This window comes from Squalius cephalus (assembly GCF_949319135.1).
Source record: "Squalius cephalus genome assembly, chromosome: 9".
Classification (NCBI taxonomy): domain Eukaryota; kingdom Metazoa; phylum Chordata; class Actinopteri; order Cypriniformes; family Leuciscidae; genus Squalius; species Squalius cephalus.
In genome coordinates this window covers 14,964,967-14,990,669 of record NC_137130.1, presented here as the reverse complement: position 1 = coordinate 14,990,669, position 25,703 = coordinate 14,964,967, and the positions used below count along the sequence as shown (strand labels likewise).

The following is a 25,703-nucleotide window of genomic DNA, read 5'->3' as shown; positions in this document are numbered from 1 at the left end:
TCCTGTCCTTTTCCCAGGGGGGTGAACTGGTACAGCCTTTGGAGGTGGGAGCACGCAGGCAAGCGAGACCGTTTACTTGCGCCTCTTAATGGGGAGCGTGATGGGAGCCTGCTCACATCGCTGGGCTGACACTGCCCTGCTAGTGCTGCAGCTCATTAGAACAAGGCCAAGATCCTGCCACAAACAGGAACTCGACCGAGCCAAAGACTATCCTCCTCACCCCCCTACCTCATCACACTCAAGAGAAAAATCTGTCCTCGTAGGACGCATCTGTACGCATCACTGACCCCCTTAAGATGCTAGTTTCCAGGCTCAGCTGCCTTTGGTACGGTTACAGTTAGTGCCTCCTGACTACAAGCAATATTTGTTTGGTTAGTTTTTGTTTGTTTATTGTTTCCAGATGGCAGACCTCAACTTTGCCTGCGTGGCTTTCAAGTTCCCAGCGAGCGTTTTATAGTCTTGGCTGGAGTGCTTATCCTGTTTCCTAGACCCTGCTTTATGATGGCACTTTTTTTTTTTTTTTTTTACCTCGAAACTGGTAACAACTGTCAAAAGCTGTCTGTATTTTTCTACCGTGAAAAGGTGCAGTGTAGCTTTGTTGTGACGCCACAAGGTTTACCCTAAGTTTAAGGGTCAGTTTTGAAGGTAGTGTCCCATTCTCTGTAATTTAGTTCCGTATTGGGAACCGGTCAAATTCCTTTGTTCATGGAGGTGCAGTGAAATGTGGTCCTTTTGTTATGAGAAGAACTGATGAGGCTGGAAACCTTTTCCCATGGCTGGATCTGGGCACCGTTAAAGCCACGTCACTTATTTACAGGAATACAGGAGGTCAGTCTCGGCTGTAAACTGGGGGTGGATGACTTGCTCTTCGGATGCGGTTAAAACCAGGGGGGCAGCTCAAACTCAGGGTTCAATACAAGTTGAGCTCAATCAACATGATTGATACAATATGATTGTAAAGCACTATTGAAATGCCTCATTCATTCAACATAATTTTGTAGCATAATGTTGATTAACATAAAAACTAATTGCAACTTGAAGAAAAAATCAAAGTTAAATTGCAGCACTTGCAATGGAAGAGAATGGGGACAATTTGGGGGGGATTTAAAGGCAGAAATGTTAAGCTGTGTTAATGGCAGTTGTGCTGTCATAGTGACAAAGTTGTGTGTGTGTATGTATGTATAATATTTTTTTCCACACTGAAATTGTATGTTTGGTGGCTATTCTATTGAAATAGTGAATTCATATCTATCTATTGTAAGTGCCTCACTGAAGCCCAAATTTGAGCTTTTTTAAAAATAAATAAATAAAATAAAATAATATACAAGGGACAAGTGAAAATGCATTTTGTGGTAGGGAACATTATGCCACAAATACTGTTGATTTAGCTTAACCCAGAGGATTCTTGATTACTCTTGCATGCCATTCTGGTTTAGCCACAGTCTCCATAGACTACAGCCTGTTTTGTTGCGACCGTATGTTTGCGTTGCTAAAGTGACTGGAGACCGGTTTCCCGTTGCACGCAGCTGGTGTCAGCACCGAGGCGTCATGGTTACGGTGTGATGACTGTGTCAGGCAGGGCTTAGCTCATGTCAGTCTTAATCACGGGATCATCATGTTGTTAAGGTGCTGAGAAAGCTGTGATACAGTATCGCGTGTAGCTCTGCAACACGGTCTGGCCTGAGGCTGACCCCTGGGATGAGGTGTGACCGTGACGTATAAGCTTTATTTTTTTCTCCGGACCTTGTTGTCTGTTTAATCTTTTCCCTGACCGCTCGGCAGCTTGGGTCGGGAGGAGGACAACAACTCTTGGCTGCACTTTTTCTGAACTGAGTTATCATGTCACACGTTTCTTTAAATAGCAGGGAAGCCTCATGCATTTAAGGTGATTAAGAAGGGACGTTAAAGGACAAGAATGTAACAATGTTGTGCTCTAATAGCTTTTTAAGTAGTACTCACAGTACACTGTAGTTAATGCATGTTAAGTCTTTGATTAGATTGTTTTTGATTAAATGCTGTTCATTACACTAACCTGTTTCTGGGACACTAGGGTGTGATACAGGAAGTCCTTGACGACTGGCCTTTTTTTCAATTTTGCAGTGGTTGAACACTAAATATGAGTAGTTACGTCACACAAGGGCACAACAACATATTTTTTAAGGGTAGTGCGAGGCTAAATTTGGCAAACTCTGTACCAAAATATTGTTCCACTGTTTTTGCACTCTGCAATCACATAACATCAGTTGAGAAAGGAATTTATGTAGGTTTTCTGAAAAAATCCAATAGAAAGTGTTTTTTGCACTGCGTATTGTGGAGACAAAGATATCTGTCATTTACCTGTAGGGGGTGATTGTGGATGCCACATAATATACCCATCAATCAACACCTGTATGTGATTTGTGACAACCCTTATGTGATCCATATGTTGCATACCCCATTGTTTCAGTTTGTCGTCACTGTAGTTCAGAAGGTGGGAGAGGAGTCTACATGGGTTCTAAAAAAAATCCAATATATAATGTTTTTTGTAGTACATACTGTTTAAAATCCTTTAATTTTTTTCACCTCTTGAACTGATGGGCTTTGGGTCAGAAATATTTAACTCTGTTGGTGACTTGAGAGATGCGTGTCTAAGTGAAGGTTTAAGTGTTGAACATAGAGGTTCATTTGGGAACTAGTACATAGATCAAACAGTCATTTTCAAACGCTTCGCTTCTGAACTAATTATCACTTAATAGCTGATGTGCCAACAAACAACTAGGCTAATTATTCTCTGATTCTGCTTCCGTGAGAGCACAAAGTGAATTATTTTAACACCTTTGTAAATGTCCCCAGAAGAGCGTTCTTCATCAGAATCTGCCCCAGCTGCAAAATGATCTAACAGGTGAAGGTGTCTCGGTTCATTTTTGGCTTTTTTGCTGCGATTGAAATAGGCCTACTTGTTTTACCAGAGGAAAAAAACGTTTGTGATTGGCATTGTTTGGTTTATCTGTAGCTAAGAACATATGACACAAACTCTTTGTTTGTGGTTACTTCCGAACAAAGAAAAGCAGCCTCGTGAATTTGCCCACGGCATTTGTTTTCTGTGCTCATGTCTGAAAGGGTTGAGGGGGAATGGTTTGTTTAGCTGAAAAGGTCCTCTAAACGGTTTAACCTTCCCGAGCGGCCCAACAAACAGATAGGCTGAAATTGGTGGTGGCATGGCCGGCCTTTTAAAAAAAGCAAAGCCCTTTTATTTGTCTGATCCGCATGGATTTGTATTCAGTCAACACGGAGGGCCATGATTATGAAGACGTGTGAATTACAGACCAGGTCATTTGAAAGTGACGACCTGGGAATGGCACCAAACCCTTTAGAGGAACAGCCTTTTGAGGCCTTTTCCCTTTAATTCCGGTGCTGGCTAGTCCCCACAAACCCCCCTTAGTCCAGTTGGCACAGCTTTGATCTGTCCGTTTGACAATGAGCCCATCACAAAATTGCAAATTAAGGCAACTGGACGCTAAATATGAAATGGAACAAAATAACATTTGGGGGTCTTTCTTGTGTTTGGAACGGACTGTTTGTGTTCACAATTACTGGAAAAACCTGTTGTGGGGTCACTTTTTGATTGTCGAATTTCTGGTCATCCTTTTGGGGTTTTTTTTTGTAACTGTTTTCCAGGGCATTGGATATCATCTCACATGGCTGGTAGTAGAGGTCTGCGGCCGCGAGATCCGCGGGGACCCGACGCAACAGAGTGCGGCGCGGGACAAGTTTTAAATTGCTGAGTGCATATGCGGGAAGGAAGATACTGAAATGTATGTGGGAAGCAGGAGAATTAAATAACCCATGGGCTCCTGCAAAATATAATTATCTATTAATAACAGCACGCAATGGCTGTTCTGGACATCTGAAGTGTTGTGTGTGTGTGTGTGTGTGGAAAAAATAAATAGCCTATAGACATCAAAACGAGACAGAAACTAACTGAAAAAATCTGCGTAGGCCACTTTTGCGGGCGGGAACGGGACAAAACGTGAACTTTTCGGGCAGGAGTGGGATAAAATCGGATTTTTTTTTTTGCCGGAAGCAGAAAAATCCATCCCACACAGACCTCTAGCTTGTAGTCAGACCACGGTAACCGTCTCTCAGACACATCGCCATGCCTTTCAGGCCCGGCCGCAGCCATGCACTACTTCCTACAGGCCTTTGTTTACCCTCCTGGGCCCCAGCTGTTTGGATAGGTGATAGCCGTGCTCCTCACCCAGAGGCCGCCCAAAAACCTGAGTCTGTGCACTGTTGCACCCCAAAACCTAAATAGGCGCATTAGACACAGCACATTAAGGGGCTGCTGGTGTGGAGGTGGGTGCGTGTCCCAGAGGCCCTCGTCTCTCTCCTCCTTCACACCTCGGCCCCTTTGCTCTGTCTGGACAGATCAGGGGCCATGACACTGCGAAAGCTCTAAGCGGGCCTTTGTACTTCGTCCCCCCCATTCTCCCACCTCCATTCACACAGTAGCTTCCTGATTTAGATATATCTCCACCAGTGAGAATGGGTGCCCATTGTTCGCTTCTTTTTCTTGTTACACTGTGTTTGATCTGCCATTATGTCAACCGAGAGTCGTCATAATGCTGTTTTTGTGTCCCTGTTGACTTTACCATCCTTGCTACGCTCCCGTCCCACTGCTTTTGGTGGCAAATGCACAGGCACAGCATTATGTGCTGTAAAAATACCCACAATGCCAGTAAGGTCAAATGTAGTATAGCAATATAATTGTATGCCAGATGAACCGGGGTCCATCTAAACGTGATTTTTTTTATACATTTTTTTTTTATAAATGATGCTGTATTATGGATAAAGAATGAAACGCACCAATGACCCAGATGAAAAAAAACTTTCATAGTTAGGAGTTTCACTGCATGACTAGAATTAAAATGTACAAAATACAAATATAATCATTGGTATACCAGACATGCTTTTATGGAGATGATAAAGAGTAAAGGGCAGAGGAAAACTAACATAGAGATAACAAACTGCCCAGTTTATCCCCACTGACAATTTTCTCCTCTGTAATGAAGTGTATTTCCCTGTGGCTCGGGTTGAGCACTCTTATTTTGTGCCGATTCTGATTGGTGTCATAGCTGAGAGAGCGCGAAAGATTGGATCAATAACGTGGGCCCGGGATCAGAAAATGAGGAAACCTGTTCCCAAAATAATGAAAGCAATGATAGTGTCTCTCCACTCATAATGAACTTTACTACGAGCGTACTTGAGCATGACTTTGTCTCAGAGCAATGCAAATGGAATTGCCCCCTGATGGTTTGGAATGCACCCAGCTGGCCTTTAAAAGGTGATAATTGGAAAATACAGGATACAGCCGTGGTCAGAAAAGGGACTTCTTGTTCGATTGCTTTAACCACTGTGTGTTTGATAAAGGCTACAGCAAGCTTGCTTTGAGCAAGGTTTTTACATTTTCCTTTTTTTATAGGAAGGTCACTTTTTGGTTTATGTTAATTTTACTAAAGCATGTAAATTTTGCCGTTACTTATTTTGTAGTATTATTTAATTCTATTATTAACACATTTTACACATTTTTGTTGACATTTTACCATAATTAACCACTTTTTATTGGGGGGATAAAAAAAACCCCAAAAACAATGATTTTTTTTCCTTTTGGTTCAACTTCTCTTATTGTCTGGTTAGATTTTTCCCAGTCTTATGTAGTTCTCATAGATGAAGGTAAAGTGTTGCATAGAAAGGGTAAAAACATGCCCTTGACTTGCCTCCCCTCCTCTCCTCTTGCTTTATTATAGTCCTACAGCAGTGCATAAAGCCAGACAGCATTCCTCTACATCCACGGAAGGAAGTCATGAGGCCTGGGATTTTGGAAAGCTTCTGTCCCTTACAAGTCTAAATTGAAACCAGTTCGCTACTCCTCCTTTAACTCGGGTTAAGGAGGCGCAGACGGACTTCATTAGAGTCACTGCAGTGGTAAGGGCTCAGTTATAATCGGACTCTGACTTGAGCAGTGAATACTGTTCAAGTTTGATTCGTGTATGTCATTTACGGGGTGATGCAGTTGTGTCTATTTTTGGATTCCTGTCATAGCACAAACAAGAAGATAAATGTTATCAATTGACGCCACATTTAGGCAAGCGGTTTTGAAAATGCCAGCATTATCCAAGCAAAATAGCGTGTGTTCAGTGCCATCCTGCCTGACCTGGGTGTCAAGCTGCTGAAGTTTCCATCATTAACACACCTATGTGCCGCCTGGACAGGAAAGCTTCTGAAATATCACATGGAACCTTTTCAAATAATTTCCTCTGAGTCATCAGCCATGCTGTCGGCGGTTATGTCAGCTGGAGGTGAAAAAGTTGGACAGTTTAGGTAAAAGACACTTCGGGCTTTGCAAAATCACACCAGCCAATGATAAATTATAAAGTCTGTTCACATCCCAAGATGCTGTGCTTTCTCAGCTCGTGTACCTGCTGTAAACGTGTGACGTGTATTTTCCATGTTGATGTGTATCAGGTGGTGAAAATGTTGTCCAGGTGGAGTGGGGAAGGAAGGGTGGTGGTTGGATGCGGTCCACGGCCAAGCTCGACAGCTTCCATTCCTCCCTTTCCACAACCCTCCATTCCTCCCTTTCCACAACCCTCCCTCCCTCCATCGTACTGATTATCCAGACTTTATTCAGCAAGATGTGAGAATTAATTTTGCTGAGCTTATCAGCGAATGAACTGGCTGCCAGGGATGAGGGGTAACTAAACTCATTCAACTAATAGCAACAACTAATTTTTTTTTTTTTTTCCTGCAACTGCTCAGTTTTTGAAGTCCACTAACAATTTTTCCCAACAAGTAGTTGTGTAGCATGACAAAATGGTACATCTCAGCCTAAAATTAGTAATCAAGCTTATTTAAAGTAAGCTACAACCAAGCTACTGATTCAGCCTAAAATTTGTAATCAAGCTTATTTAAAGTAAGCTACAACCAAGCTACTGTAGCCTATAAACATACTGTAGTTAGTGACACTATAAACAACTAACAAAAAGAAGCACATTAAAGATCATAAAGCATCAAATTTATTATAATAAAACATTTACACAAATAAAAAAAACTTAATTTAACTCAACTGAATCAAAAACAAGGCGAAATAGAAGTATTTATTACACATTTTAAAAAGACGACAATGTAAAATGTGCACAGGGACTTAAATTCGTGATGAAATGGAAAGAGCGACAGATCTTTTCTTCCGCATTGTGACGTACAGCAGACTGAGAAAAAAGTAAGACGGGCCTAGAGAGAGACAGAATTCTCAAAAACAGATTTGCAAGCTGTATATACATGATTATCAGGGCCAGTATATGAGGGGAAGCTGATTAAGACACGAAAGCTGCGTTTACCTCAAAGTCTTTGCGGTTACTCTTTTCCCCTGTGTATGTAGGCAGCTTTCTCTACTGCAAAGGAGATTATAATGTTATTCCCTCTGAAGCTGATATACCGAACAAACATTAGACACGAGAAAGACATATTGCTCTCTGTTGCTTTTCTTAATGTTAGGCTATATCATGGCTTGTGCAACGCTGTTGTGCAATACTGGGGTTGCTCTCATGCGTCATACTCCAGGACTCCATCACCATTGGAGGTCACTCTAAAATGCTTATTGTGAAAAAAGCATTTGTCTTTGCTTAACTGTGGCTTACTTTAAATAAGCTTCATGAAGTATTAGCTAACCATCACAACATGCATATTGTAATATTTAGTTTTTTTTTTTTTTGTATGAATACAGTTGGTGTCTTTAAATGAAAAGATGGACCGTCATTTAGTGAAAAACTCAACCCGTTGCACTCTACTTAGCTGTTTGGTGCTAGTGCTAATCTGTTGACTGTCTATTTAAAAGAGTTGTTTGACTGTATGCCTTTCTCCTTAGGATGAAGGCTTGTTTATCCCCCCTGCCCCCTCTGCTTACACACTGATGTAGGCCTTCTGGATTTACTGCAGCGTTTCTACAGATGCTGTGAAGTTTGCCGTCTGCAGAGTCGAGGCGCCTGCTCTGCCATTTGCATCCACCTGGCAGTTTAGTAAATTCATTAGCCAGAGGCAAGAAAACAAACACGCTGCCCTTTCCACCCTCCCACCTCCACTCTGCCTTTCCACGTTCACTCTTTTTATTCCCCGCTGCCCTCCGCTCAGCATTTGTATTCCAGATTCCATTAGATTCTGTATGTTAATACTGTATTCAGTGGTTTGGAATGTTGGATTATAGCCGTAGCCTTCAGTCATGTTTCCACTGTCACGCTAATTAAACGAAACCTGGTATTTACTTCCGAGAAACACACAGCAGCATGTCTGTTTAGCATTTAGAGCTGGAATTTCATATCGTAAATGCATTTAAATAAGCCCTCAGTTTAAATTTTTTTTTATCAATATTCATAATGAATGTTTCTGGAGCCGTCTGATGTAATGTTTAACATACCATGCAGACCGCAAGTCTGTGTGGATCATAGCAGTTCTGAGTTGGAGCGTTTCCACACAGGGCGCTGCTGGATTCATGACCCCACGATGGGCCAAATATCGTGGCACTGGAACGTACATGCTCCACTTTTCCTCATACGCTGTGCTGGGTGAAAATTTGGCAGTGTCGGTTATCTGGATTTGCTTCCCCACGTGCTAGTGGTTAACCTGAGTGAAAATGTTTAGGTTTTCAGCTGTGCGTTATCACCATAGACCACAATTCAGGCCCAATAATCTGATGTGGTTTGTTGTTGTTTGATTGTTTGGTAATACTTGTTAACCAATCATTTTTAAGAGCCTGACGCCAGAACTTCGTTATTTTGCCTGCTTGAAATTGACCGTAAGGACCAAAGGCTACTATTTGAGTGACTAGAATATGGTTCATTTTAATTATTGTCTTCACAAGGTCTTGTGTCTGAGTGGAGGTGGGCGGCCTCGGTGGATTTGGTCACTGTGTTGTGGAGCAGAAGTAGGCTGGGCTTCAGGAAACTCCCTGTAGTGTCAGAAGCAATCGGGTCTAAGCCAGTATTAATTAAAGGATCTGGACTGGGCTGAAGGGAGGGTGCGGGTTGGGGGGTGTTCAGTCACATAGGCTTCTGGGTCACACACACACACGCAGACCACAACAGCCTCAAAAACAGATTATTACTTGTGTACTAAAAGAGATATTTCTATTAACACCCTAAGAACAGCATTTTATTATGAACTATAAATTAATATCAAATGTTATTCCACCATTTCACTCATTCATTTTACGATGCATGTTACTGGTATAGCGCTTACACATTGCCCTAGTATCTTGCTTGATACAGAGCTCTAGCTAAACGTCAGTCATGCGTGCGGCATTTGAATGGCCGTTCTGTTGATATTAGCTGTTTAGATGCTATTAGTGCAGGTCTGGTGGAAACATTCATGCCTGAGAGAGGCTGAATCCTGCTTAAATGTCTAATAGTGCTGTAAATGCACACGGTTCATGTCAGGTTTCACTGACCCAGGGTCAGCGCGAGTGTCACAGTCTCTTTGTTAAGTAATGGCAGTGCCCGTTTCTGTGTCTTTTCTGGGTTTAGAGTGTTTTAAAGGAGAGGGGGACACCTATGAAAGAGACACCTCTCATTTGTTCAGTGTCTAACCACCAACCTAAGCATGCGTGAGTTTATCTGAGCAATTTGTGATTTGTGCAATTTGAACCGGGAAATGTGATTCAAAACAGTTGAACTGTTCCTATCTATAAATGCATATATAATTGTGTGTTTGTTTTTAATTTGTAAGCCACTCTTGGGAGACCAGCCTGATCAAAATCAGTCATGATTTCCCAGGTTTTCAAAAGCACACCCATGTGATGCAACATAAACATGCAGTGCCAGATCCTACCACTTGAGGGCGAGGTAAACTAATCAGGCTTGTGTTCGGCAGCTTTAGAGGGAGTGTTTGGGATTAGATATAACTGCAATAGAGAAAACAGTCATATACTAGACATGGCTAGTATAGGCTAGTATAACACTTTTTGACTTTCTCAGTTTGTGTAAATTCACTTGGGGTTGTCTAGTACAATTATGTGGTTTTGTTTTATTAATAGACTTTTTTTTCTTGATATCCCCCGAAAGAATGGAAGTGAAATGTGACAACATGCCCCATAAGTGGGGCATTTTTTTAATAATTAAAAATAAAATAAAAATTTGAGTTTGACAACAAAGACACTGCAAAACACAGCTATACAGCATAGTTCAAAACATAATAATAATTAATAGTTTCTAAACATTGACTCTGTCTTTATTCATTCTTTTCTCATGGTTTCTCAACAGAATTCATAAAAGTATAGAATAGAATAGCATAGTTCTAATAGGGGCACATTGTAGCTGTTACAACATGCCCTACCTGCGCAACTAGGATTTAAACCTGGCTAGTGTATTCTGCTGTTTAGATCAGCATTAAAGAACTATCTCAACTGTTAAGTATATTAGATTAAAATAATATCAGATTTGTCTCATTTTAAATAAACAAAAAACTGATGAAAAATTTACTTCAGTAATAAATGTACTTTTGCTATGGTTAAATAAATGTTCAGTGATATCTTCCAAAGATTTAAACATTTTGGCGCAATTTTTTCTCTATATAGTGTTGATATGGCAACTAGTAAATACACTAAGTTTCGTCATGCTGGCATGTGTGGAAAGTTTTAACCCATGCGTGTTACAACTAGCCCCACGTTAGTTTGTGCCCCGCTCACCCCTAATTATAGTTCAACTTAATTTAAAAGGCACTGTTAACATTAAAATTTGCATAAATAAATTTGCATATATCCTAATTAGTTTTCCATTTATTAACAATGATTATGAAACAAGGAACTTTTCTCACTTGGAAGCATGATACACAATGCAATCTTCATTTACTGGACTTCTCCCATCATTTAGTGAGTTAAGAATTCAATACCCAGACAGCAACATAGTGTCGGCCCAGATCCGGCCAACATTTGGTACGTGTGGATTCCAGTCCGGATCTGGGCCAACACTATGTTGCTGTCTGGGTAATATTAGCAATTAATTAGTTATATGCAAAATATAGAGCAGAATATATTTCCAGATCTGCTCTCTAACATTAACATGCAGCTCGGAGCAGAAATTAACCAAATTCAAGCTCAGTCCAGTGCCATTTGTTTGGTCTGGTGGGTACAAAACCCCAATGTCCATCATATACATAAGCTCCAGGCTGGGTGGTATGGGAAGATCTTACCTGTGTCTGTCTGTGTCTATGCGTTCTTACTATTTGTTCTGTGTTCAGTTGTTCTGTTCAAAGAGCCACATGGGCTGCCTTCATCCACAAAGCTGGAGACAGAGTCTCTCTGACCCGTATCCTCCCTGCGCTGGGCCTCAGCCACCTGTGGTGCAGCTAGGCCATCCGTCTTTCCCCTACACACACACACACACACACACACAATTATCCACACACATGGGCTGTACCCCACAGTCATTGCGTAAGCATCCTCCTGATGTCTTAATGTAACACTTAAAGGAATAGTCACTCAAAAATAAAAATGCTGTCATCATATACCCATCTTCATGGTGTTCCGACCTTGTATGTCTTTCTGTTTTGGAAAAAATAGAGAAAATACCGAAAAATCTTCACGCTGCTCTTGTCCTTTCAGTGAACTCACTCAGGGGTAGTCAAAAAGGACAAAACAGCACCATTGAAGTTGTCCATACAACTTGTGCACTATATTCCAAAAATAAAAAAATTAAATCATGGCTCTCAAATCACTTTTTGCGCATATTGAAGTTCTAAACTTGTCACATCAAGGTTTAACATCAGTGACCAAACAGCATCGATTATCACATGTCTTGCAACCATTATGGCAAGTTTATATATGCATATACTCTCAAAACCGGCCACATTAGGAAAACCTGTTCAACTGCTCATTAACACAAATATCTAATCAGCCAATCACATGGCAGCAACTCAGTGCATTTAGGCTTGTACACATGGTCAAGACTATCTGTTGAAGTTCAAACTGAGAATCAAAATGGGTAAGAAAGGTGATTAAAAGCCTTGTTCAGACTGTCAGTCCAAATCCGTTTTTTGCGCATATACAATTGGAATACAATCAGATTCAGCAAGTGTGAACGGCAAAAAATCACATGAAATGCAATTTTTACAAATCTGTTTTGAGCTACGTTCATATCTGATTTGAAATCCTATTCAAATTGCATTTCTGGAAATCCGTTTCAGTGTGACTGCTCTAATCAGATTTTGTTTGGTTTGGTTTGGTTTGGTTTATGTAAACATCAGACATTGTTATAGGAAACATGCTGAAAATCGCTGAAGAATCAAGGTTGTGTTGTTGCATAGTTCCGGACAAGTAGAAAATTAAATTATAACGGAGGTAAGTTTTGAAACAGGCAGAAATGACAGCACAGAACAAAGCCATGCATACCAGCCTCCAGTGTTTCTGCTGCTGCCTCATAATACGCAGTAGTCCAATGCAGGGCTTCATATTGTCATATTGTAAAAAATCATCTATATTGCCAACCACTCCATGTTGAAGTTGTTGTTTTTGGTGTATACCTATTACCTACCAATGCAATTTCATTGCCATAAAAACCAATGCAGATATTCTGGAAAAGTGGCATGGGACATTACAGATAATGGTCCGAAAATGAGAAAATATCCAGTGAGCGGCAGTTCTGTGGGCAAAAATATCTTGTTGAGTCAGAATGGCCAGATAACTCAAATAATCACTTGTTATAACTGAGGTATGAGCTTGTTATAAATCTCTGAATGCACCACATGTCAAACATTGAAGCAGATGGGCTTCAGCAGCAGAAGACCTCACTGTGTGCCACTCCTATCAACTAAGACTGGAACTGAGACTAAAATTCACACAGGCTCACCAAAATTGGACATTAGAAGATTGGAAAAATTTTGCATGGTCTGAGTCTCCATTTTTACTACGACATTCAGATGGAAGGGTTTGAATTTGCCGTTAACAACATGAAAGCATATCAACGGCCTTGTATCAACGGATCAGGCTGGTGCTGGTGGTGTAATGGTGTGGAGGGTATTTTATTTGCATGCTTTGGGGCCCTTAGTACCAACTGAGCATCATTTAAACACCACTATTGTTGACCACAGTGTACCCATCTTCTGATGGCTACTTCCAGCACTATAACGCACCATGTCACAAAGTTCAGATCATATCAAACTCACCAGATCTCAATCCAATAGAGCACTTTTGGGTTGTGCTGGAACAGGAGATTCCCATCATGGATGTGGAGCCAACAAATCTGCAAGAGGAAAGCACCTTGTTAAATCTATGCCACAATGAAATAAGGTAGTTCTGAAGGCAAAGGGGTGTATGGAATATTGTGTGTGAGTTTCAGGGGCTACATTTGCAGTGCTTAACAGACTGGGGTCTCTATATGATTTTGTTCTGTGAAAAAATAGCAGCTTGCGCATTCTTCAGAATATATTCATGTGCATTCCACTGCTGAAAGAAAATATTTATTTATTTATTTCATATATGTGTTTTGTAATATTTTTTAAATATTTTAATATATGTTTTTGTGTGTGTGTGTGTGCGTGTGTGTGTGTGGGGTGCAGATTGTTACGGCAGTCAGATGGCAAGTGTTACGCCGTGTTTAAGAGCCAATCTCTGGCGCCGGCGTGCTCATCCCTGCAGGTCGCAGTCCGCTGGGCTTTAGTCAGGTAGGCCCTCCATAGAGAGATGACTACAAAGGGCTCAGATCTGTCCATATGGCGGAGGGACAGAGCGAGGCGTGCTTTTGAGGTGCTTTGGAGTGTAGCCAGAAGAGTTGAGCATGGCATGGAGACGGCAGGGCCTGTCGAGAGTAGAGGTATGACAAAGCAACGCCTCTCTGGGGCTGAGTGAGTGTGTGTGTGTCTGCTTCCTTTGGCATGGCATATAGGTTAGATTTATTTACACACTTTGTGTGGGTGCGTGCAAGAGTGTGTGGGTGCATGGTTGCGTGCTTGAATGTGCACACCTGCACATTCTTAACGCAGGAGTAGTAAATGGATTTGTGAATACATAATTAAGTATTAAACTTTGGATTGTAACTCGTCTTGCAACATTTTGTGCTACAGACATGAATGATACTTTAAACAATGTGGCTTATTGAGATGAGGTGAGCTATGACTTTAAGTTGTTGGACTCACAATTTTTGCCTAGTAAACAATAAAATGGACAAAAATTTATGTACCAGAGTAATTTTTTTTTTTTTACCCAAATAAAGGTAATTTATTTATCCGAAAACTAAAACCTTTGTATTAATTCAATTTAGGTAATTGAACTCTTTATTATATTCAGAGTGTTTTGTTCTCAGGTGATCTCAATATTTCAGCTGAAATTTTTTTTACATATTGCTATACTCTAGAAAATTTTTTAGTCATGGTGAAGTGTCTGACATATTTACCTGATGTTGCTTATTCACATTGTGTACATGAAATAGACACTGACACAGTCAAAACGCGCCATCTGTGAATGTCAATGATTTTGGCCCTATTTTTCTATTTTGGCTGAATATTTTTTTGTTGCCAGAATGTTGGTGCCTCATTTGCAAATATATTTCCATTGACTTCCATTGAAGGAGGAGTCCGAGTTATATCTGTAGCCCGGAATATCATAGAGACTGACAAGGTGGGATTATTTATTTGGTCCAGGAAATTATTATCTAGCAACCTTTATCACCTTAGCACTCTAGTAACCCACTCTAGCAACCACTCGGCGATGCCCTTGCAACATAGCAGCACATTTTCTAAAGAAAGTATAAAAATGTCCCTTTTCATAGTAATTTGTCATCTAAGTCATTTATGACATCTAATGTCTTTTGTAGTGCATTTGAGTGTGTGGGTGTGAGAGAGTGTCAGGGACGCAGAGCTATTGGCGGCAACTCGTCAATCTTAGCACTGCTGTTTAAAACAAACGCTAATCAGTCAGCCCTCCCAACCTGTCTGTGCTTAAAGAGACAGTCACACTGATCTCTTGTTCCTCCTCTCTCTTTCTCTGTCCTCTACTCACTGCTGCATCTAGAACAATCTCAACCTGCACCGCTCAAATCACACTGTTTGACAAACAATTACATTTGTTAGTCTCAGCCAAAGGCAGACTTTCAGTGAAATATAGAATTACTTGTATTCTGCTCAGCCCGTTCAATTATTTTCTTACTTTATTTGCATTCATGATGATTTATAGTTTTATTTCTGATACTAATCATTTGGTTTTCACAGTCTTTGTTTTAATATGTTCTTTATTAGGGTTGAAAGAATGAATTCATCTAAAAAGGAATGATTCAATTAATTAATAAATAAATCAAAGCTGTACTACTAAAAAAAAACCTGCTAAAAACCAGACCTACGTGACTTATAAAAAACATATTTATGCTGGCTAAATTTCACAAGAGATTTTCAGGAACCTCCAGCTGAGAAATGCTGTTATCTCACCAGTGTGTGAATTTTTTGGGGGATTCTGTAGAAGAAAAAAAGTTAAACAACAAAAGAAAAATGGGGTGTTAGACACCTCCGTCTACATGAGGTGCTGATCAGCAGTGTTATTTTTTATATTTTTTTGCAGTTTTTGTTACAGTCTCTCCGCCTCCGTATTCCTATTTTGAGTGTGATGAATTTGCCAAAATAAAAGTGAAAAACACAAATGATGAATTTGACTGATAGCATTTTTCTTCTCATAATTTCTATAGATATCACGGTAATACCATTAATCCAATAATAATGTAGTGAAAATCTGATATCGCGACAGCCCTGCCTCCGCCTATCGCAACAATCTTTCCCCGCAGCACCTCAGCAAGCAGTCAGAAACGCTCAGTGCCTCAAACAGGCCGACACCTCACAGCCCCCGCTGTCAGGTTAGTGAAAGGCCCGGATCTATTTGCATGAAATAAATAAAACCAATTGCTCGTCAAGCGTGTTGCAGTGGCAAAAGGTTTCTATTCCCAGATGCAGTCTCCATCTGTGCCTCAACCACCCCTTTCTGTCGCGTTACCTCTTAAATATTTTCACCGGAGCAGTACATTTATTAACAGTTTTTTTTCTCTCTCTCTCTCTTTGTCCCTCGATCTCTCCTTCCTCGTTCTTTTCCTCTCCACTTCAGTTGTGTCCCACTGTGAGGACATTTTATCTTAACATTGGGTGCCCCTGATCACCTCAGTTTGGAACTATAGGAGAGTGGATGTGGTCTAATTAATAACGTGTTGGATAATGATTGTTGAACATGGTGAGGGGCTTCTCTTGCTGTTGGGGCTGATGAAAAGGATGAAGTTTATTAACGCTTCGTGAAGAAGAGACTGGGCCACTCAACTTCTCTCTCTCCCTCTTTTTTACTCTCTGAAAACGGCCTGTCTGCCCTCTCAGATGAGGGTTGAACTGAAGGGATGGTACACGCACGAGAACCCAGCGCCTCCACTGTGATTTAGAGTGCCTCAGATAATGAAGCCATATAAGCCTGTTATTTGCTGTTTTACAGCTTGTTTTATGAAGGTGAGCTGACAAGCACCGTCCATAATGGTTCCTGTCAGTTAAACTGACAGCATTACAAAGAGAAAAAAGCCCAAAGAAATTCAGCGCTCCAGAGAATAGCCGGCCTCTTTATGTGGGCTGCGCTCCTTTGATGGCCATCAGGCTGCAGGCTATCATTTTACATTTTACGTCGGCTGCTATTGTGGGGAGAGCATTATTGCTGCTGAACTCTGGTTAAATTCACACCTTGCCACTAATCAATTATAGCGTTGATCTATTAATCAGCTAAAGTGAAAGGGAAAGACAGAGTCGTGGGTTAAAAGTGGGCTCCTCTTGATTGCATGGGGCAGTGCATGCCTTAATCGCCAGGACCTTTTGCCTGGGAATGTGCAAGCTGGGATGGTGTCTGTCAGCATCAGCAGGAGGAAACGGTAGATTTTATTTTGGCTTTCCCACTCTGTGTTTTTTGCTGTAAGCATAAATGACAGTACAATTAATTTTTAAGTTACTAATGCTTGCTCTCTCTCTCTCTCTCTCTCTCTCTCTCTCTCTCTCTCTCTCTCTCTCTCTCTCTATATATATATATATATGATTAAATATTGTTTAACCTTTAATAATAAATATATATATATATATATATATAGAGAGAGAGAGAGAGAGAGAGAGAGAGAGAGATACAGTACTGTGCAAAAGTCTTAGGCATGTTAATACCCCCCCCCCCCAAAAAAAATGGTTTGAAGTCAGTTATTTATATCTTTTACTGTAGTGTGTCTGTAGGAAATATCAGTTTACATTTCCAAACATTCTTTTTGCCATTAATTGTAATAATCCAGTGAGATTTCTGTATGCACAAGGGATCTGACAACAGCCAGGATGATCTGATCTCACCTTCATCGAGTCCGTCTGTGATTACATGAAGAAACAGAAAAAACTGAGACAGACTAAATCCAGAAGAACTGTGGGAACGTCTCCAAGATGCTTGAAGAAACCTTCCTGCAAAGCTACAGCACTGTGAAAAGTACTGGCACTTGTGTTAAAATGCTGTAAAGTGAGAATGCTTTCAAAAATAAAATCACAAATTTAATTTATTTATGATTTAACTTCTATTAACTAAATTCAAATCAATATATGGTGTAACGACCCTTTGCTTTTAAAACGGCTTTTGTCCAGGTACACTTGCGCATAGTTTTTCAGGTAGCTTTGCAGGAAGGTTAATTAACACGGTTAATTAACATGCTCAAGTCTGTGCAAGACTTTTGCACAGTACTGTATATTCGGGATGTTAACGATTAATCGACGATCGATTAATTGTTGATAATACATTTAATCGATAAATCGTATCGATCGTCGATTAAGCAGGTTCATGCGTGTGCGTGCTGCTCAACCGCGAAACATGTAAAGCGAGTGCGCCGGTGTTTTGGACGATTTTACACCTTCATCATGGCTATAAGTTTGCGTGTGCATTCGCAGCCTTTTGTTTTGTGCAAATGTAAGTTGTAATATTGTGTTTATTTTGTGTAGGCCTATCTATATCAAATGTATCTCAAATAGGATGCATTTGGTTAAGAATAAACACTGTAGTAAAGCGGTGATCAGCTTAAGCGCGTGCAGCTCAAACGGCAATGCACGACTCATAATGACTATGTTGGGATTGTCATATTACATAACATTATAAAGAGAACAATATTGTAATAAAACATTGAATTATTTGGGTTTAGTTGCCGTGTTTCATCGCGTTGCTCCAAGAAGAGCGCGTCCACAACATTAGTCATTCTGAATGGCACATTCAAGTTCACTTGTGCATTCACGTCATTTTGTGCAGATATAATTTGTAATATGTTTATTTTATATCTGATTAATCTCATATAGGATGCGTTTCTTGGAGTTAAATAACGCGCTAGCAAAGTGCTCCAGTCTTGTGTTCGTTTTATTAAATCGTTGTGAATTCATATGTTTAGTTGCCGTTTTCAGCACGTTGTTCCAGGAGAGCGCGTCCACAACACATTCTGACAAGCACTCATCTGAGGCGGTGTTGGTGATATTGTATATTTGATTATTAAATAAGTAATTTAATTAAATGATCAATCACATCAAAACATTTTCCTATATAGCCCTTTATTTTGATTAAAAACTCTCTCATTCATTTGGTGAGGAACATAGCGTTTTGAGCAGCATTTGCACACCCTGTCATGCTGTTGGCCTGACTGCATCAGACGCATATTCTGTCAGTAATTACTCACCCTCATGTTGTTCCAACCCCGTAAGACTTTCGCTCATCTTCGGAACACAAATTAAGATATTTTTGATGAAATCTGAGAGCTGGCTCACACTAGGCTTCTATGTAATCGATGTCTGCCATCCCAGAAAAGTTAGTAAAGACATTGTTAAAATAGTCCAAGTGACTACAGTGGCTCAATCTTAAGTTTATCAAGCGATGAGAATACTTTTTGGGCGCAAAAAACAAACAAAAATAACGACTTTATTCAACTATTCATTTTCTTCAGTGTGGGCCTCTAAATGAGTTCACATAGTGTAACAGCAGTACTTCTGGGTAGTATGTCAGAACATAGGCTCACTAATTGGCCGACGCTGGTCATGTGTGTGATGCTGGCTACGCTGTTATGGTACGTAAACTTAATGTTACTCAGAGGTAACTTTTCAGAGGTCATTAATCAAATAATTGACCGTTAATTTAAATGACGATCGATCATGGAAATTTGTGAAAATTGACATCCCTAATATATATGTAGGGAAGATGTAAAATGTTTCTCCCAGCCTTGGGGGAGCTGTGTTCTATGAGTGTTTCATTGTGTGAGTGAATTGTTCTTCACATGGGTGGAGCTGTTGTTTAATTCAGTTCTATTTCCTTGTGGAAAGGTAAGGGGGGTTATCGCTGTTCTCTAATAAATCTAAATTATTTTGGCCATCCATGCTATTTGAAGAAATATATTGCTGTTAAATATGTTTACTAACATATATGTGCAGTAATTTTCAATGGATGGTTTTGTATTTCCGCTATTATTTAATGTGGTGGGATATATTTTTCTGTATAAGTATTTTTTGGGTTTATTCTTTGTATTTTGGATGCATCTGATTTTAACTTTAATTGTCATATGCTGAAAGTTATTTTTCCAGTGTTTGAGAACCCCTGTGATTTAAGGTTACTATAACTGCAGCTAAAACTATATTATTTCGTTTTATAAAATTGTACTGAAAATTGTTGGACTGAACTGAGTTTTGCTTAAGAAGGATTTTTTTCTTTTTTTTTCTCTGTCTCTGAACTTTTGATATTGTGCTATAAGAGTGTTAATTTGTTGATTTGAGTAACAGCTTTGTAAATTGCTGTGCTTTTTGAAACAATATAATTTTTTGTGCATTCAGGTGTATTTAAATCTCTTGAAGTGGGTTAACCCCCCCCCCCCCCCCCCACACACACACACATTTGCCTTAATTTATGATTATGTGCTTGTGATATATACAACACATTCACATACAGCATTAATTTTAACTTTACTACACTTTTCATATTTTTACATTTTCAAACACTACTCACAGTGTATTGCACACTACATACACAGTGGAAGTGGAAGTGGAAGAGAACTGCAGGGGCTCCTTGAAACCACCCCCCATCGACCACCTCCTCGTCCCCGAGTACCACTAAGGCAGCCCTTCCAGGCCACCCCATGGTTACCAGTAAAGCAAGGACAAAATCCAATTGTATGAAATAAGCATGCCCTTCGATGTGAGTATTGAAACTGTATCCCAGCCAAATGATAACCCCCAACAGTCTGTCAGGCCAAAGACAAGGCAGCTAGCGGCACATACAGAGAATGTGCCACCCTCAGCTCATGCCCAAGCCCCAGATAACCCATTCTATGGACTTCCAACCACCATGCACATGTCTTCAGTTAGCCCACACCCATCTAATGTGCCGATTTTTTCGTCCCAAACTAACATGTATGCCAATGTCACTACCATTCAGCCTTCTCCAAACGTGGCCAAAGGAATGCCAACTGACATGTCCCCTTCTCCAAATGACCCATACCTGCCCCCAGCATTGACTGTGCCACCTACAGCTTACATTTCTACTTATCCAGGTATGATGCAGGCACCCAATATGTGCGCTTCTCCACATGGCCTGCACTCTCCTGCTGCAATGGCTGTTTCACCCCAGACCAACTTGCCTGGCCATCCAACGGCCACTCAGGTTCCTCCATCCTTCTGTTATGGTGTGCCAAATGCCATGTACTCAAAACCACCTGACACACTCCAGCCCCCAGCGCCTTCTGTCTTGTCTGGAACCAACTTTTTGCAAAAAACAGACTGTTCAAACACAATGAAATTCCAATGAGCGACAGCGCACCTTACATTCGAACTGTGACGTTGTGTCGTCCTCCTCACCTCCTGTTCATGCTCCTATGACAGTGCCAGTGTCTCATGGTTCACATATGTATATGCACAACAACCCATTTCAGTGCAAAGACCTCAGACTGCACCTCCGCATGTGGCTCATCAGCAAGATGCATACATCCATGCCTCTGCAATGACCACGCCATAGCCCAGCTACTGTAGTGCAACATTTGAGTGGTGAAGCCAGGAGGCTAGTTCTGAATCTCCCTCCTAATGAGCAGACTGCCGGCAGAGCCTTTGAAAACTACGAGCTGACTATAGTGATATGCAGACATCCCTGGACCCATTAGCTGATTTCTATGAGCGATACAATCGCCCTGGCGAATCAGCGTGTTCATACGCCATTGCTCTGGAGGCCACTTTACGTTCGGTGGAAGATGCACAGTATGGAAGCCAGCCTTTTCCAGACCAGGACGGCAAACTGACTCGTCAGTTCATAAGAGGATTGAGTGATGAAGAGGTTTTTCACAGGATAGCGCCGATGAAGCCTAGACTTCTAAGTGAACTTCAAGCAGATTGTGCTTGGCCAAAAAGACATATGCCCAGGCTCGGTTTACGGCAGTGAGCGGTAACCAGAGTGGTGAAAAGCCGAGAACAGAGAAAGGAAATAGGCAGAACACAGATCTTACTGAACTCACAGCCATGGTGAAGAAACTGGTGAGCAGTCAAGAGGATCAGATCAACAGGTTGACGCAGCTGGAGGCTAGAGTTGGAGCATCACCACGGACTGTGCTTCCTCACACCCAGAGACCTCAAGAGAGTAGTGACACTGCAGTAAGGGGCGTAGTGTGCTATCGTTGTGGAAAACCAGGACACATCGCCCGTCTGTGTCGGACAGTGATGACTGATGAGGCAACCCAAGCTGAAAATGTAGTAGGGCCTGTGGTTACCGGGGCAATCACAGGCATGCAACAGAGTCCCCAGCAACATGAAACCGGCAGGTCAAAACCAGCTGATACTCCGCTGGTTAGTCCCTGTAATGAAGGGGTGGTTGGAGTGAATGGAGAAATGTGTAAGGCTCTTATTGACTCTGGCTCTCAAGTAACTACAATTACTGATGAGTTCTGGCGACAACATCCTCTCCTATGTACTCAGGAATTGCAGCCATCAGACATCCCCATTGATGGTGCCGCTGGCCAACCCGTATCTTATCATGGTGTGCTTTGTATCAACCTCAAGTTTATGGGAAGGGTCTACTCAAATGTTCCTGCTTTTGTTGTCCCTGTAACAGAGTACCGATCCAGTGTTCCATTGCTCAGTGGGACTAATGTAATAAGGGTTTCCAGAAATGACCTCCAAGCATCACATAGCAGAAAATCTCTGGCCAAAGTGAAGTTGACCAATCCTGAGTGGCACTCTGCAGTGGTTGCTGTGAGTAAAAGTGAACCTGGTGGAGCTACAGGTAAAGTTGGTCAAATACAGTATCCTGGTCACAGAATAAGGATACCAGCTGGTAAGGAGCAGGGTGTTATTGGCAGAGTTATGGGTGGACCGAAGAGACCACACTACAGTTCTAGTGGAGAGTCAGTCCTCCAAAAGGGTTCCAGAAGGCCTTATGGTTGCCAGGCTGCTTGCTAATGTGGAAAAAGGTTGTGTTCCCATCCGGCTCTTGAATCTGACTGAAAGGGATGTTATTGTCAACCCAAGGACCCTGCTTGCAGATGCTTTCCTGGTTCAGAGTGTCGTTGAAGAGGAAGAAAAATGCCAAATGCTGTGCCAGAACCAGTTCATGTGTCAGAGTCATTGTGGGAATTCAGTGACAGCATCTTGTCAAAGTCAACAGCAGACTACCAATGTTAAGTCTTTTAATGGTATGACATGTGGAATTGATCTTAGTGCTGCAGCAGTAGAAAGTGAGGAGCAGTTGGTGTTGCTCCAGGATTTGCAGAGGAGAAATGCTGATGTCTTCTCCAAACACTCCATGGACTATGGACATACCACCACAGTGCAACATGAGATACCTCTGGTAGACTCAAAACCTTTCCGCCTCCCTTATTGCAAAATAGCCCCGTCTCAGTACCAGGAAGTGTGGAAGGCCATATCAAAGATGGAAGAAGCTGGAGTCATTCGGCCAAGCAAAAGCCCCTATACATCCCCCATACATCCCCCATCGTTGTTGTATCTAAAAAAGATGGCTCCCTGAGGATCAGCATGGACTACAGGAAACTGAATTCCTGCAGTACTAGAGACGCTTTTCCACTACCAAGAATAGAGGTGGCATTGGAGGCGTTGGAACAGACAAGATTTTTCTCTACTCTCGATCTTACATCTGCTTACTGGCAAGTTGAGGTGGCTGAACACAACAAGCTCAAAACTGCTTTTAGCACCCTCATGGGGTTATATGAGGCCAACAGGATGCCGTTTGGTCTGCAGAATGCCCCGTCAACCTTCCAAAGATTGATGACCTGCTGCTTTGGTGATCTGAACTTTGAGAGCCTCCTTATCTACCTCGACGACATAATTATCTTCTCTAGGACTTTTGAAGAGCATCTTGAGCAGTTGGAAGTAGTGTTCAGCGAGCTACGCAAACATGGTTTGAAGCTGAAGGGTCTTGGGGCGGTCCTTGCGCAAGTTCAAGATGGTGTGGAAAAAGTAATTTTTGGCTCTAAAGTGGGCTGTTACAGATAAGTTTTACGATCACCTTTATGGCCATAAGTTTTCTGTGCTGACTGACAACAACCCACTTAAATATGTTATGAGTACAGTGAAGTTGGACGCCACAGGTCAGCGTTGGGTGCCACAGCTTGCCATGTTTGACTTTGACATTGAGTATAGGCAGGTGAAATCCAACTCTAATGCCGACGCACTCTCAAGGATGTCGAGTCAAGAGGTCACAAAAACTCTTCAGTCCTGCCCACAGTGCATTTCCTCCACACAGCAAGACAAGTCCTGCGGAGATGAGTCAGGGAGGAAGGAAGTGGATGTTAGTGAGCAAACGGAGAGAACTGTTGTATGCAAAGAGGGAGTTTCTGGACCGGGTTGACGCGCTAGCCAATCCATTTGATGGAGTAGGTACTGATGCACTGCCTGCAATGACAAAGTTGGAGATCAGAGGATGTCAAAAAGAGGACCCTGTTATTGGGCCAGTCCTACATTACAAGACACTAAACAAAAAGCCAAGACGTGGAGAAAGGTTGGAAAAAGGGAAAGATGCACGGCTTCTCTTAAAAGAGTGGAGGAGGCGGTGGTTAGAGATGGAATTCTTCACAGGCAAGTTAAAGATGTTCAGGGACGGTCCATTGCTCAGCTTGTCTTGCCAGAGAAAATGCGTCTTTTGGCTAAAAGAAGTCTTTATGACGACTCCGGTCATTTGGAATTTGAACGTACTTTAAATCTGTTTCGGGAACGATTCTTTTGGCCGAGAATGCAGTGTGAAATAAAGTCCTGGTGTGAGCAGGGTGAAAGATGTTGTCTGAGGAAAACTCCCACTGGAAATAGGGCTCCACTGGTGAGCATTCACACTAATGCCCCTATGGAATTCATCTGCATGGATTTCCTTGTCCTGAAGTCTAAGGGAGGAATAGAGGATGTCCTGGTCGTCACCGATCATTTCTCAAGAATAGCCCAGGCTTACCCCACAAAAGACCAGGTGCTCTGGAAGAATTTCTTCTGTCGATTTGGTTTCCCAGCAAGACTCCATGTAGATCAAGGCTGAAATTTTGAGAGTACAGTGGTAAAGGAGTTGTGTAAGCTGACGGGAATTACAAGGACTCATACTAGCCCCTACCATCCGCAGGGCAATGGGACCACAGAGAGATTTAACAGAACTCTAATGAATATGTTGGGCACTCTTCATCCTGATTTAAAAACAAAACAGGTGGCATGAATATATTGACGCACTGACACATGCTTACAACTGCACTAAACACGATTTGACTGGTTTCTCCCCATACTTCTTGATGTATGGTAGACATCCATGACTGCCTCTTGGTCTCCTTTTTGGCCTGTCAACAACAAAAGACCCATGTGAGTATAGTGAATATGTCCAGACTCTGCATGTGTGCTTGACCTATGCTTATGATGAAGCAGACCGAATGTCGAGGCATACGAAGGATCTTCAGAAAAAGCACTATGACAAGAAAGCCAAAAGCCACGTTCCAACCTGGTGATAGAGTGGTATGTTGTGGTGAAGAAACAGCCAGGAATTCCATTGTATGTGGTTCGTCCAGAAGATGGTGACAGGGAAAGAGTCATCCACCGAAATCTTCTGTCCCAGTGTATGTTTTTCCCGGCGAGTTCCAAGTACCTTGCCCGAGAAGAGCCTGACATGGAGGAAGTGTCTGGAATGGACTCAAGTTTTTCCCGAGGAAGAAGAGGAAGTAGTGGAGACAAGTGAAAGTGGAGACATTGGCACAAGTGTGGAATGGCCAGATGTTGTGGACGAAGAGCATAAACAGGATGGAAGTCAGTTGAAAGAGACTGTGAGTGAAATGGAGAAGCATGGGGAGCAGACGCCGCTGGAAGTCTCCAATCCTGAGCGGCCAGAGAGGAGATATCCTGAGTGGAAAAGGCGCCCACCAAATAGACTCTCCTTGGAGATACATGTCCTCCAAAGTGAAAGTGATAAGGAGAAGGTAGAGAGAGGAAGGAAAGTGTGGGAAAAGCCTAAAGCAAAGAAGAAGCTCTACTTTAGCAATACATATAAACACACACACACACACACTTCAAAGAGAATCTTAAGATTTAAACTGACTTAATTTTGTTTTTTTATGTGATGACTGGGACGGCATCATTTAAAGAAGGGGTGGATGTAGGGCAGATGTAAAATGTTTCTCCCAGCCTTAAGGGGGAGCTGTGTTCTATGAGTGTTTCATTGTGTGAGT

General features: G+C 41.7%; 1 protein-coding gene across 4 annotated transcripts in view; it reads left to right on the top strand.

The window, feature by feature from the left end:
- clybl (citrate lyase beta like) overlaps positions 1–25,703 on the top strand; it is a 71,471-nt gene that overhangs the window by 8,602 nt on the left and 37,166 nt on the right. For 2 of the 4 annotated variants that reach the window (XR_013822301.1, XM_079881575.1), the window contains exon 2: positions 13,582–13,686. The exons of the other annotated variants lie outside the window; for them this stretch is intronic. Coding sequence is in view for 1 of the 2 variants with exons in the window: in XM_079881575.1 (XP_079737701.1) it covers positions 13,582–13,686 (105 nt within the window). In the remaining variant the exon portion in view is untranslated. The remainder of the gene's footprint in view (positions 1–13,581; positions 13,687–25,703) is intronic. 4 annotated transcript variants of the gene reach the window in all.